This window comes from Scyliorhinus canicula, chromosome 18 (genome assembly GCF_902713615.1).
Source record: "Scyliorhinus canicula chromosome 18, sScyCan1.1, whole genome shotgun sequence".
In the NCBI taxonomy this organism is placed as follows: domain Eukaryota; kingdom Metazoa; phylum Chordata; class Chondrichthyes; order Carcharhiniformes; family Scyliorhinidae; genus Scyliorhinus; species Scyliorhinus canicula.
In genome coordinates, this window is record NC_052163.1 from 40,418,831 (window position 1) to 40,432,198 (window position 13,368).

The 13,368-nt window shown below is 49.2% G+C and overlaps 1 protein-coding gene across 1 annotated transcript in view; it reads right to left on the bottom strand.

Moving 5' to 3' along the window:
• LOC119953758 (protein HEATR9-like) overlaps nucleotides 1–13,368 on the bottom strand; it is a 106,047-nt gene that overhangs the window by 54,741 nt on the left and 37,938 nt on the right. The window contains exons 5-6 of the mRNA XM_038778346.1: nucleotides 8,844–8,900; nucleotides 2,161–2,217 (exon numbers count right to left, since the gene is read on the bottom strand). Coding sequence (XP_038634274.1) covers nucleotides 2,161–2,217; nucleotides 8,844–8,900 — 114 coding nt within the window. The remainder of the gene's footprint in view (nucleotides 1–2,160; nucleotides 2,218–8,843; nucleotides 8,901–13,368) is intronic.

A 13,368-nucleotide genomic window follows, 5' to 3' on the forward strand; every position in this document is an offset into this window, starting at 1 on the left:
GGCCAAAACCGCACGGGTGGCGTCCACGGTCAAGGCAATGGGTGAAACTGTTTCGGCCATGTGTCAGGTTCGGCAAGGCATTGCGCTTAATGTGCATGCGTCATCCATGGCCCTGGACAGGGCTGCCCTCTCACAGGCAGCAATGCGCCAGAGCCAAAATTACATTGCCGGCGCTACGGGCCCTGGCCGAGTCTCACCGGGTCATGGCCCAGTCCCAGCAGTCAGTCACGGAGAGCATCGACCACCTGACGCACGTGCTGGATGGCGTCGCGCACTCACAGGTTGAGGTTGCACAGTCCCTGGCGGGAATGTCTCACTCCTTCGACTCCATCTCAGCGAACATTCGGACCCTGGTCGATACCGTTGCAGGCCTCCAGGACTGACAGCGCCAGGTGTCGGTGGGGCACTGGGGCATGTCCCTGCTCGCATCTCCGTCCCACAGTGAGGCCTGGGGGCCACAGGGCTCCCCAAGGGAGGAGGAGGTTCTGGGGCCCGTCCCATTAACTCCATCACGGGACGTCCCTGAACGCTCGGCCTCCCCCCCCCGTCCCGTCCCTGGCGCATCCGGTGGGCAGCGGGCAGAGCAGGGTGGCACCACGTCATCCGAAACGCCCGCCGAGCAGCCTGGCCCATCAAGGCCGGGTTGCCCCAGGAAACGAGTGCCGACGGGGAGACATGTCGCGGGGCTTGATTTTCAACAGTCCGCCTCCACTCCTGCTGTACCATCTGGGGTTCACTTAGACGTCACACATCACTAAGGCAATGAAGAGGGACACATAGTAAGTTGGCACGGGTGCAGGGCAGTTTAGTTGTAGGGGCTGGGACATCTGTACATAATATTCACCATTAAACTCACTGTTGCACCTAACTCGTAAGACTGTGATTTTTCCGTTGCCACGGGAATACTGATGGTTACCGAGTGTCGCTGGGGTTGATGAGCGGTGAAACTTTGGTGCCGGGTATGCAGTCCTTTCGCCCCCCCTCTCCCACAGTCGTACACCGTAGTCCTCATCACTCCGATGCCAACTTCCCCACACGGGCACGCGATGGAGTGACCCTGACTAATGCAGCGACCACCGAGATGGATGGTTCAGCTATTGCCATGAGTCAGACTTTGTCTAACGATTCTGAGCTCACAGCTCATCGCAGAGCGGGCTGTCATCATTCAACATGGCACCGATCACACCCGCTGACACAGCCATCAATGTAGTGCTGTACCGTAGTGCCGCAGTGGTAAGGTGATGTCGAATTGGAGCAGTGTACGCGGAGCGGGAGTGCGGTGGGGGGGGGGGGGGGGTGTTGGGTGTTATGTTCTCGCCGTGTGCACGACTGGCGATGCAGGTGGTAGTGTTCAGCGATCCCCTCCCACGCGATGCGTGAACATTGCGGACATCAACGCGTCGCGTGCCCGCTGTCCTCGACGGTGCCGTCATGCAGCCACGGGGGGTCCCGGCATGATGGAGTGGCGTGGACCACTCTGGCGTCGGGCCACCCCAAAGGTGCGGAAGTCTGCACATCTTTAGGGGCCAAGCCCTCACATTGAGGGCTTTATTTTTTTGTAGGAAAATCTGGAGTGAAGCGCCAGCGTTTTTATGCCAGCAAGGGGTCATAGCCCCATTTTTGGAGAATCTAGCCCCAGAGCTGCAGAGTTGTGTATGTACTCAACTGAAAAGCAAAAGTGAAACTAAAACAGGATTGCATGACACGTGATGTCATGCTCCCATCCCTTAAAAGGTATATTAGAACATAAACCAGCCTGAGCTTCTTGATTAGATTCCAGCTTGTAACCCAGTCCTGGACATTTATTATTCTGTAGAATCATCCCGTTGGACTCTTTGACTAGGTTCCACCCTGTAACACACACCAGGATAACTGCAATTCTACATATAAACAGCACAAACCTAGTTATCAGCCTGTAGCTTTGCTAGGATCCAATGAAATGTCACTCTAAAATGGTTCATACCTGTGAGTGCTCGCTCCCCTTACTTTCTTGAGATGCAAAGAGTTTGACCCTCAAACTGACTGTTCTGTTACTCAGCCCCATTGTCTCAAACTGAATGACCAGTAAACAATTTCTCAGAAAGGAAAGCGATTGGAAAATGAGAGCAATCTAGGACGTGAACAACTGGAGTCTAGTTTGCTGCTGATTTGGATACATACCGTGGTATAAAGAGCAGAAACAACTTCCTTGTTGCTGCAGTTAAGACACTGCAGAGCCTGTTAGGAAAACCACAAGCATTGTAAAATCAACATGAAATAACAACTCGCTCCTAGAATGAGACTCGTGATTGAAAGCAGCGCAAAACTGAGCGAGGATTTGGTGGAGACCCCAGGCGGGCGTATCAGGGAGATTCCACGGTGGGGGGGGGGGTCGAGGGAGATTACAGGGAGGGAATTTCAGGGAGATTCTGGTTGGGAGTGCTGAGGAAATTCCAGAATGGGAGTGTCGGGGAGATTCCGGAGTCGGAATTCCGCGGAGATTCCGGGGCGGGAGTGTGTCAGGGAGATTCCGGTGCAAAGTGTCAGGAACATTCTGGAGCTGGGTCCCCATGATAGAGTTTGGAAAGAGAAATTGAGATCACAGGTAAATCATAACTTGATTGTTATTGCACTAATTGTCAACAAATCGAAGGTTAACAATAAAAATATTAAGTATTAATCACACAAAACAATGAGTATATGGGAATTATTAACTTTCTAAAGTAATGTTTATTACAACTAGGGAAATATATTATGTATTATTAGGATTTGTCAGTATAGTAAATCATCCTTTTATCTGTCCCCTTTTAAAGTGGTTTCATTTTAAAGGACTTTAAAGGACTCGAGGCAAGGTACTAACATGGATTGACGATTGGCTGTCAGACAGAAGGCAGAGAGTTGGGATAAAAGGTTCTTTTTCGGAATGGCAACCGGTGGCAAGTGGTGTCCCGCAGGGTTCAGTGTTGGGACCACAGCTGTTCTCTTTATATATTAACGATCTAGATGACGGGACTGGGGGCATTCTGGCCAAGTTTGCCGATGATACAAAGATAGGTGGAGGGGCAGGTAGTATTGAGGAGGTGGGGAGGCTGCAGAAAGATTTAGACAGTTTAGGAGAATGGTCCAAGAAGTGGCTGATGAAATTCAACGTGGGCAAGTGCGAGGTCTTGCACTTTGGAAAAAAGAATAGAGGCATGGACTATTTTCTAAACGGTGACAAAATTCATAATGCTAAAGTGCAAAGGGACTTGGGAGTCCTAGTCCAGGATTCTCTAAAGGTAAACTTGCAGGTTGAGTCCGTAATTAAGAAAGCAAATGTAATGTTGTCATTTATCTCAAGAGGCTTGGAATATAAAAGCAGGGATGTACTTCTGAGGCTTTATAAAGCACTAGTTAGGCCCCATTTAGAATACTGTGAGCAATTTTGGGCCCCATACCTCAGGAAGGACATACTGGCACTGGAGCGGGTCCAGCGGAGATTCACACGGATGATCCCAGGAATGGTAGGCCTAACATACGATGAACGTCTGAGGATCGTGGGATTATATTCATTGGAGTTTAGGAGGTTGAGGGGAGATCTAATAGAAACGTACAAGATAATGAATGGCTTGGATAGGATGGACGTAGGGAAGTTGTTTCCATTAGCAGGGGAGACTAGGACGCGGGGGCACAGCCTTAGAATAAAAGGGAGTCACTTTAGAACAGAGATGAGGAGAAATTTCTTCAGCCAGAGAGTGGTAGGTCTGTGGAATTCATTGCCACAGAGGGCGGTGGAGGCCGGGACATTGAGTGTCTTTAAGACAGAAATTGATAAATTCTTGATTTCTCGAGGAATTAAGGGCTATGGGGAGAGAGCGGGTAAATGGAGTTGAAATCAACCATGATTGAATGGTGGAGTGGACTCGATGGGCCGAATGGCCTTACTTCCATTCCTATGTCTTATGGTCTTATGGTCTTATGTTTATGTTTAATTTAGAGTGCAGCATTCCCTGTTTTAAAGGGAGCAAGCAGTATGATGATGCCATCGCGTGACCAGGCCCAGTGATTCGGTGTCTGATTTGTAATTGGTGCCATTTCTGTGTATTCGAGGAACATTGCTTTTCAGCTGCATTTTCAGTTTGTGGTGATCCACTGTGTAATTGTGTGTGTGCCTGTATTAGGGGATGTACAGCAGTACCTGTACTACAGGTTCGCCGGTAGCCCCTGCCGGCTAGCTCCGCCCACAAGGAGCCGTATAAATATGTATGAGTTCTCCTGAGCAGCCATTCTACCAGCTGCAGTCGGAGGATAAACATCTAACTGTAATAAAGCCTCTCTTGTACCCATTCGTGTCTTTAGTACAATTGATAGCGCATCACAGGTATCCCCTGAATCCCCTCAAACTTCATCTTTGAACTGTTTTTTTTTACTGCATCCTGTACTGGTTGGGGTACTCTGTAGGGCCTTATTAGTTGAAAGAATTCCCCCCTGTACTGTATCTTACGATCCAGATACTGTACTGTAAACTTTGTTTTTCAAATTTCTTTGTTGCTGATAGTGTGGACCCTAGAAATTTCTGTGGGCTTCTGTTTTTGAAGTAATTATTTGTTATATTGCTCTGTATTATACATACATGTGCTTGAGGAATCTGTTGTAAATTTGGGTGCTATTGAGCGGTCTCGTCACACTCGACTCCGTGATAAGACAAGGCTGTTACATCGCGCGGAACACCTCACGAGGTCAAAGGGGATCTGGCCCTTGCTAGGTGAGATGCAGATATACATAGCTAAATTAACCATTAGGCTCATTTAACGCTGTCTGTGCCGGATTATCCCAGTGCCCAGGAACTAATACCCGTGCCTGGGTGAGCTTGCCACGACGCCATTTAACACTGGTCCACACAAACGTTGACCAACCGTAACAGCACCTGGGAGGGAGGGGGTCTACCAGGACGCTGGAGACCCCTGGGTGGTCAGTGACTTGTTGGGGTGGCAGCCTGGCTCTTTCTCTGGCACCCGGACAAATTCGCACTGCCATCCTCGCACTGCCAAGATTCCCAGGTGGCACTGCCAACCTGCCAGGCGAACTGTCAGGCTGGGTGCCAGGGTATTGCCAAGGGCCAGGGCCTGAGGGGGGGCCATGCCGATGAAAGAGGGATGAGGGCGGGTATGAAGGGTGGGGAAGCGAAGGGTGGGTATGAAGAGGCCTCCTAAAGATTGGTGAGGTGAAAAGTGGGTGGAGGGTGTGGGGGACCCTCAAACTCACTTAAAGATCGGGGCACCCTTTCAAAATGGCGGTGTTGTCAGCGGGTTTCGAAGTGTGGGACGGACCAAGGACCAAGGATAAACCCCCCCAAAGCCCCAAAAAATGACTCGGGCGCGACTTAACTAAAATAAAACACAGTCAAGTGCTGAGAACAACCCCGCTCTCAAACGGCCCCCAATGGGGAACCTCCCACCGAGGCCGCGCATAGCCGCATATCCTGCATTGAAGAGCTCCGACAAGTGGAGATCCTCAGTTTAGGAAGAGGTTTAAAATGATAAAACGGCACCCCGACCACTCACGCGCCCCCCCCCCCCCCCCCCCCCCCCCCTGACGCGACCCCTGGATCCCCCCAACATCCCAACTCACCTGTTGGGGGTGTCCTTGAGCCCCCCCCCCCCACCCCCCAACAACCCACCACATACCGGCAGGGCAAATCGGGGCCTGAGCCCTGGCATGGGGAAAATGCCAGCTGGGACCTTGGCACTACCAGTCTGGTACCCTGGCAGTTCTCCTGCCAACCTGGGCATCCTGGCAGGACCAGGCTTGCACTTGGGTGGCACTGCCAGGATGCCCAGGTGGCACTGCCAAGGTGTCCAGGTGGCACTGCCAAGGTGTCCGGGTGGCACTGCCAAGGTGTCCAGGTGGCACTGCCAAGGTCTCTCTCGGGATCTACCGGCCACGTCCCGTCCTGATTCCAGCGGTACACAGCCGGTAAATCGCGCCCTAACTGTGGGTAAATACCAGTGTGGATCTCACCGATGAAGCCGGTGATAAAACCCCACCAAACTCGCCCAAAATGGCACGATCACGCTCTTGGGATTTTAAAGATGTCTCTGCAAGGGAGAAGCCTGCAGGCAAGGCAGTGATTTTAAAGTTACTTACTGCACTATTCAGTATTTAAGCCTATGGTACAGTGTTTCAATTTTTACACTGATTTTTTTCTGGGCAAAAACCGTCCACAGGACGATTCCTACGGGAAACCATGCTTCACTTAAAAAGGTTTTACTTAACGTGACAATTTTCAGGAATGCAACACTTTAAGTGGGGCTGGTTTAGCACAGTGGACTAAAAGCTGGCTTGTAATGCAGAACAAGGTCAGCAGCGCGGGTTCAATTCCCGTACCGGCCTCCCCGAACAGGCGCCGGGGGGCTTTCCACAGTAACTTCATTGAAGCCTACTTGTGACAATAAGTAATTATTATTAAGTGAGGACTCCCTGTACAAGTAAGGATTATTAATAGTAGTAAGGTGTCTCGTATTGGTAAGACCTCTGTCATAGCTGTAGCAAGTATCTCACAAATAATGGCATGGCTGCTCCAACCTCAGTGCCCATCCAATGCTATGCGGGAACCTCTCTTCTTTATACATTGCTGAGATACTAAATTAATACTTTGCATCTGTCTTTATCAAGGAAAAAGGCGCTCCCCAGGCCATGGTAAACAATGAGATAATTCAGACATTCGATGGATGTTAAATTGAAAAGGAGGAGTTATCAAATTGGTTATCTGTAACTGAAGTGCATAAGGCACCAGGACCAGGTGGGATACACCCAAGGATATGGTGAGAACGGAAAGTGGAAAGTGGAAATTGTGGAGGCACTGGCCATAATTTTTCAGCCTTCCCTAGACTCCAGTTTGGTGTCAGAGGGCTGGGGAATTGCGAATGTTACACCCTGTTCAATAAAGGGAGTACGAATAAGCTCAGCAACTACAGGCCAGTCAGTTTAACGTCAATGGTGGGGAAACTTCCAGAAACAATACTTCAGGAGGACAAAGTTAATAGTCACATGGACAAAACAGGTTAATTAAAGATAGCCAGTAAGGATTTCTGAAGGGAAAATCATGTTTAACTAACTTTCTGGAATTTTTCAAAGAGGTAACAGAGAGGGTTGATGGGGCAATTGCTGTTGATGTGGTATGCACAGACTTCCAAAAGGTGTGGTACAGACAATAGACTTTTCAGCAAAGTTACAGCTCATGGACCAAGAGGGGCAGTAGCAACATTGGCGTGAAAATTGGCAGAGTGACAACAAAGTAGTGGTTTATGGATGTTTTTCAGCCTGGGAACAGGATTGTGGTGGAGTTACCCAGGGGTCAGTGTTGGGACCCTGGCTTTTTATGATCTATATTAATGACCTAGACCTTGTTGTACAAGGGGCAATTTCAAAGTTTATGGATGATCTGAACCCCAGAAGCATTGTGAACTGTGAGGAGGTTAGTGGCAAACTTCAGAAGGACAAGGCAAGTTGGTGGAATGGGCGGATAGGTGGCTAATGAAGTTCAATGCAGGGAAATGTGAAGTCAATTATTTTGGTGGAAAGAAAATGAAGGGACTGTATAAATAAAGGGCACCATTCTAAAGGGGGAGCAGGAGCAGAGAGAACTGGGTGTTAAGTCACTGAAGGTGGCAGGACAGGTGGTGGGGAATAGGTAATAAAGCATAGAGTATTCTGGGCTTTATCAATAGGGAATTAGAGTACAAGAGCAAGGAGGTTATGTTGAACTTGTATAAGCCATTAGTTCATCTGGAGTATTGTGTCCATTTCTGGGTGCCGGAAGGAGGTAGAAGGTATTGGAGAGAGTACTGAAACGATTCAGGAGAATGGTTCCCAGGATGAGGAACTTCAGTTATGGAGATAGATTGGAGAAGTTAGGACGGTTCTCCTTGGAGAAAGGAAGACTCCGAGGAGATTTGACAGAGGTATTCAAAATCATGAGGGGTCTGGACAGTGTAGACAGAGAGAAACAGTTCCCACTTCTGAAAGGATCAAGAATGAGAGGGTGCAGATTTGAAGATATTAGTAAAGGAAGCAATAGTGATATGAGGAAAATCTGTTTAACGCAGCGCAAGGCATCTAGAATGCTCTGCCTCAGAGTGCGGTGGAGGCAAGTTCAATGGATTCATTCAAAAGAGAATTAGACTGTCATCTGAAAAGGAAGAATGTGCAAGGTTACAGGGAGAAGGCACTCAGTAAGTTTCTTATTCAGAGATCCAGTTTAGACACAGTAGGACAAATGGCCTCCTTCTGCACCATAACAATTCGGTTATCGAAGGTAAGGCAAAGGTCAGCGAGATCAATGGCATGTTAAAGAGATGAAAATGAAATGAAAATCGCTTATTGTCACGAGTAGGCTTCAATGAAGTTACTGTGAAAAGCCCCTAGTCGCCACCTTCCGGCGCCTATCCGGGGAGGCTGGTACGGGAACTGAACCGTGCTGCTGGCCTGCTTGGTCTGCTTTAAAAGCCAGTGATTTAGCCCAGTGAGCTAAACCAGCCCCTGGATGACAGGGGTTGGGATAGAGACACATGTGTGTGCAGCGTTACGCTCCCTCTTCACTCTTCCACCCAATATGTCAGAAATACTACTTATAATGCAAGAACTTCCCATTCTCACAACCCATGTGAATTGTTGTGTATTATGGGCCAGATGCATTTTCTATAAATCACCCCCTGTATCTACCAGGTGAGGGAGATTTTCATTCATAAGTATCTGAACCAAACATCAAATGTGAAAGTGACTAATCCACAAAGTCACACATCTTGGAAGAGGTTAGTCTCTAATAACCTTATCCAATCCCAAACTTATTTCATTTAATCAAAAACAGAAAATGTGGGACTTGCCTTAGCAGCATCTTTCCTTTCAAGTAGAACAGCAGAACTTAGACACTTTACAAGATGCTAAAATGAAAAAAAGGAAATGTCAATGCCAGTGAGATGTGAACAAATGTCTCTTTACTTTGAAATGAATCTAGGCCTCACGAAATGCGGCAAGAAAAAACAATTAGTCCATTCGTTGAAATTCCGAAATAGTTCATGTACACTCACCCCCACTGCAGACTCCAGCAACACCTTTAATCTCCTCCTACATATAATATACGAACAAAGAGCAGGAATAGGCCATTCAGCCCCTCAAGCCTGCTCCACCATTTAATAAGAACATGACTGATCTGATAGTAACCTCAAATCTGCAGCCCACCTATCCGGCCCTATAACTTATCATTTCTGGCTTACCAAGTATTTATCCATCTCTGTCTTAAAAATATTCAAAGAATCTGCTTCCACCACCTTTTCAGGAAGAGAGTTCGAAAGACTCACGGCCCCTGAGTGAAAAGCACTTCACCTCTGCTCGGTTTTAAATGAGCGAACCCTTATTTTTAAAGTGACCCCCAGTTCAGCATTCTCCCACAAGAGGAAACATCCTCTCCACATCCATCCTGTCAATACCCCTCAGGATCTTGTATGTTTCAATCAAGTCGCCTTTTACTCTTCTAAACACCAGTGGATGCAAGCCTAGCCTGTCCACCTTTCCTCATTAGACAATCCACATTCCAGGTATTAGTCTAGTAAACCTTCTCTCAACTGCTTCCAACACATTTACATCCTTCCTGAAATAAGGTGACCAATACTGTACACAGTACTCCACATGTGGCCTCACTAGTCCTCTGTATAATTGAAGCATAACCTCCCTACTTTTCTATTCAATTCCCCTTGCAATAAATGATAGCATTCTATTAGCTTTCCTAATTGCTTGCTGCACCTGCATACCAGCATTTTGCGATTCATGCACTATGCCACCCAGATCCCTCTGCATCTTCGAGCTCTGCAATATCTCACCATTTAGATATTATGCTTCTCTTTCATTCTTCCTGGCAAAATGGGCAATATTACATTTTCCCACATTTGCCAGATCTTTGCCCACTCACGTAGGGCGGTATTCTGCCCCCCCCCCCCCACCCCGCTGGGTGGGAGAATCGGCGGGGCGCCGCACGAGTTGCGCCATGCTACCCCAACACCCGCACACGATTCTCCCACCCCCCCCCCCCGAAACCAGCGGCGCGAGAATCGCGCCGAGCTGCTCGGAGAATCGCCGCAAACGGCAAGCGCCGATTCTCCGGCCCTGACGCCGTCCACCCCTGGTCGCTCCCGGCGGGAACTGTGTGGGAACGCTGAGGGCGGCGGCCTGTGCGGGGGGCTCCTTCACCGGGGGGGCCTCCGGAGGGGTCTGGCACAGTGATCGGGGCCCACCGATCGGCGGGCCGGCCTCTCCCCCCCCCCCCCCTCCCCGCTGCCTACCTCCTTCCGCAGTCGTCCCAGAACCCCGGCACCATGTTGGTGAGGGGCCGGCGCACCTAAGAAGTTCCCCATGCATGCGCAGGATGGCGCAGCCCAACTGCGCATGCGCAGGAATGAGCTGCCCCAACTGCGCATGCGCGGGTTGGCATGGCGCCCATTTGGCGCCCTGTAAGGACGCTGGAGCGGAGTGAACTGCTCCAGCGCCGTGCTGGCCCCCAATGGGGGCCATAATAGGTTGTGCCCGGGCCCTGTTCGCGGCGTCGCATTCACGATGGGGCGGGCACTTAGTCCCGGGAGTGTAGAATCCTGCCCATAATCTCTAAGAGTCTTTTTGTAGCCTTCTTTTGTCCTCTTCCCAACTTTAGCAAATCTGGCAACCATCCCATCCATCCCTACATTTTGGCTTATATCACAGTCTAATGGTTACGTTATTAGACGTGTAATCCAGAAATCCGCCATAAAGCTCCAGAGGGAGTTCAAAACCCTCCATGGCACTTGGGCTTTACAAATTACAGCAATGTGTCTCAGTTGGTAGCACTCTCAACAAAATTTGTGGTATAAGTCCTATTCCAGGACTTAAGCACATGAATGAAGACCAAAATTAGTACTGAGGGAATGCTACAATTTAGACTTTACGAAGAGTAGGGGCAGGTATTGCCTGTGTCCCGGCCAATCATTATCTCCCAATCAACATCGCAAAAACAGAATGTGATGATTACTAGATTGACTCTAGCAGGAACTTGCTGTGCACAAATTGGCTGCTGTGTTTCGTATATCCTGGCAATAATTCCATCTCAAAAGTTCTTGATTGTCTGTAAAGTGAAGTTTTTCTTTCGCTTTACAGAGATAAATCTGGCATTTGAAGCTGGCATGAGGTAGTATTGTAATGGCCAGATTGTCATAAAAACCCATTTAGTTCACTAAAGTCCCTCAAGGAAGGAAATCCGATGTCCATATCCAGTCTGGCCTCCTGTCATAAACACTTTAATCAGAGAAAATGTTTAATCTTCAAGGATCAAAACGTTCTGGAAGAATTTGTATTTTTTATAAAAGCTACTGTGCCCTTAAAGGGTTAATGCAAGGATTCTCGTGGCTGATGTTCCTGGGAAAGACGGCATTGTACAAGAAAAGGTAATTGAGCAGTTTTAAAGAAGCTGGATACCTCTTGACCCTGGCAGATGTTTACAAAAGCTTCACACGGTGGTTTAAGGCTTTGGGGGAAAAAACATGTCTGGAAAACTGTTTAAAAGCTACTTTTGGTTTTCTTTTCGAGGAGAAAAGAAGATGAACTGCCTGGATAAGGAACACCGTATCGTGACGCCCCAGACCCAGTCCCAAGACAGAGAGCGAATGGAGGATGCACCAGAATCACTCAACTGCTAATTGACTGACCACAACTTTTCCTCTAGTCCACCTGAAAAGTAGAGCAAGAGTCATCGATTGTTTGGTAGACCAATACCGGGAGAATAACCATGTAATCCGGACGCCATTTCTTTTTAAAAAATATTTCTATTCAAGGCTTTAAAACAAAAATATACCGAATATCAGAAGAACAACACGTCAACCCAATAAACAGCCACAACCTTCCAGCTCCCCTGACGCCTACCCCATACAACATCTCAGCTCCCCCATTTTATCCCCCTTCACCCCCTCCTTGCGGAGTCCTCAATCCTCCTTGAAGAATTCAATGAGCGGTTTCCACCTCCGGGTGAACCCCTCTACCAATCCCCGCAGAGTCAACTTGATCTTCTCCAACCTCAGGAATATTGCCAGGCCGCTCACCCACACCCCTGCCTTCGGTGGCTCGGAGTCCCGCGAACATAACAAAGTCCATCTCTGGGCTATCAGGGAGGCAAAGGCCAACATATCAGCCCCCCTCTCCCCCCACTGGGCCCACAGGTCTTCATTGCCACCTCCGGACTTGGGTGCCACACTCACACCCAGCACCTCGGACAGAACCCCTGCCAGAACCCCCTCAGTATTGGACATGCCTAGAACATGTGGATGTGATTTGCCCCCCCCCCCCCCAACCCCCACCTCACGCACTGCCCACACCTGTTTTCCACCCCCTCAAATAACTTGCTCATCCTCGTCACCATCAGGTGAGCCTTAAGCACCACTTTAAACTGGATGAGACTTAACCTCGCACAAGATGATGATGCATTCGCCCTCCGCAAGGCCTCAGCCTATGTCCCGGCCTCCACCTCCCCTCACAGTTCCTCCTCCCATTTGCGCTTAACATCCTCCACCAGGGTTACCGCCCTCTCCATCAATTCGTTATAAATATCCAACACCTTCTCCTCCCCTATCTTGTCCTCTGACAAGCTTGTCTTGCAATGCTGGAGGCAGCAGCCCCGGGAAGGCGGCACCTCTCCCCTCACAAAGTCCTGAACCTGCAGGTACCTAAAACCATTCACTTTGGGCAACCCATACAATTCCTCCAACTCCTCCAGCCACGCAAGTTTGCCCCCTATAAACAAGCCCCTGAAGTACTTAAACCCCATCTGCCGTCACCTCCGGAACATCGTATCCAGTCTCGCCGTTATGAACCTATGGTTGTCGCTGATCGCTGCCCCAACGACATTCCCTCTAACGCCAAGTGCTGCCTACACTGCCCCCCATACCCTTAAAGCCAACACCACCACTGGGCTCACAAAGTACCTGGCCGGCGAGAACGGCAAAGGTGCCAACAACAAAACACTCAAATTCTTTCCCCGACACGCTGCTGCCTCCACCCTTCCCCACACCGACCTCTCCTCCACAGCCTATTTTCTCACCTTTGCAATATTTGCCGCCCAATAATAATCGGACAAATTCTGCTGTGCCAGCCCCCCTTCCTGGCCCCTGTTCCAAAATAACCCTCTGCACATGCGGAGCCTTCCCCGCCCACACAAACCCCGAGATCAACCCATTAACTTTCCTTAAAAAAGACTTGGGGACAAAGATAATTATGTTCTGAAACACAAACTGAGACTTAGGCAGCACCGTCATTTTCACTGTCTGCACCCGCCCCGCCAGGGAAAAGCCGGCGCTCCTCAGATGATGAGGGAACTAGAGAATATGATTAAACAAA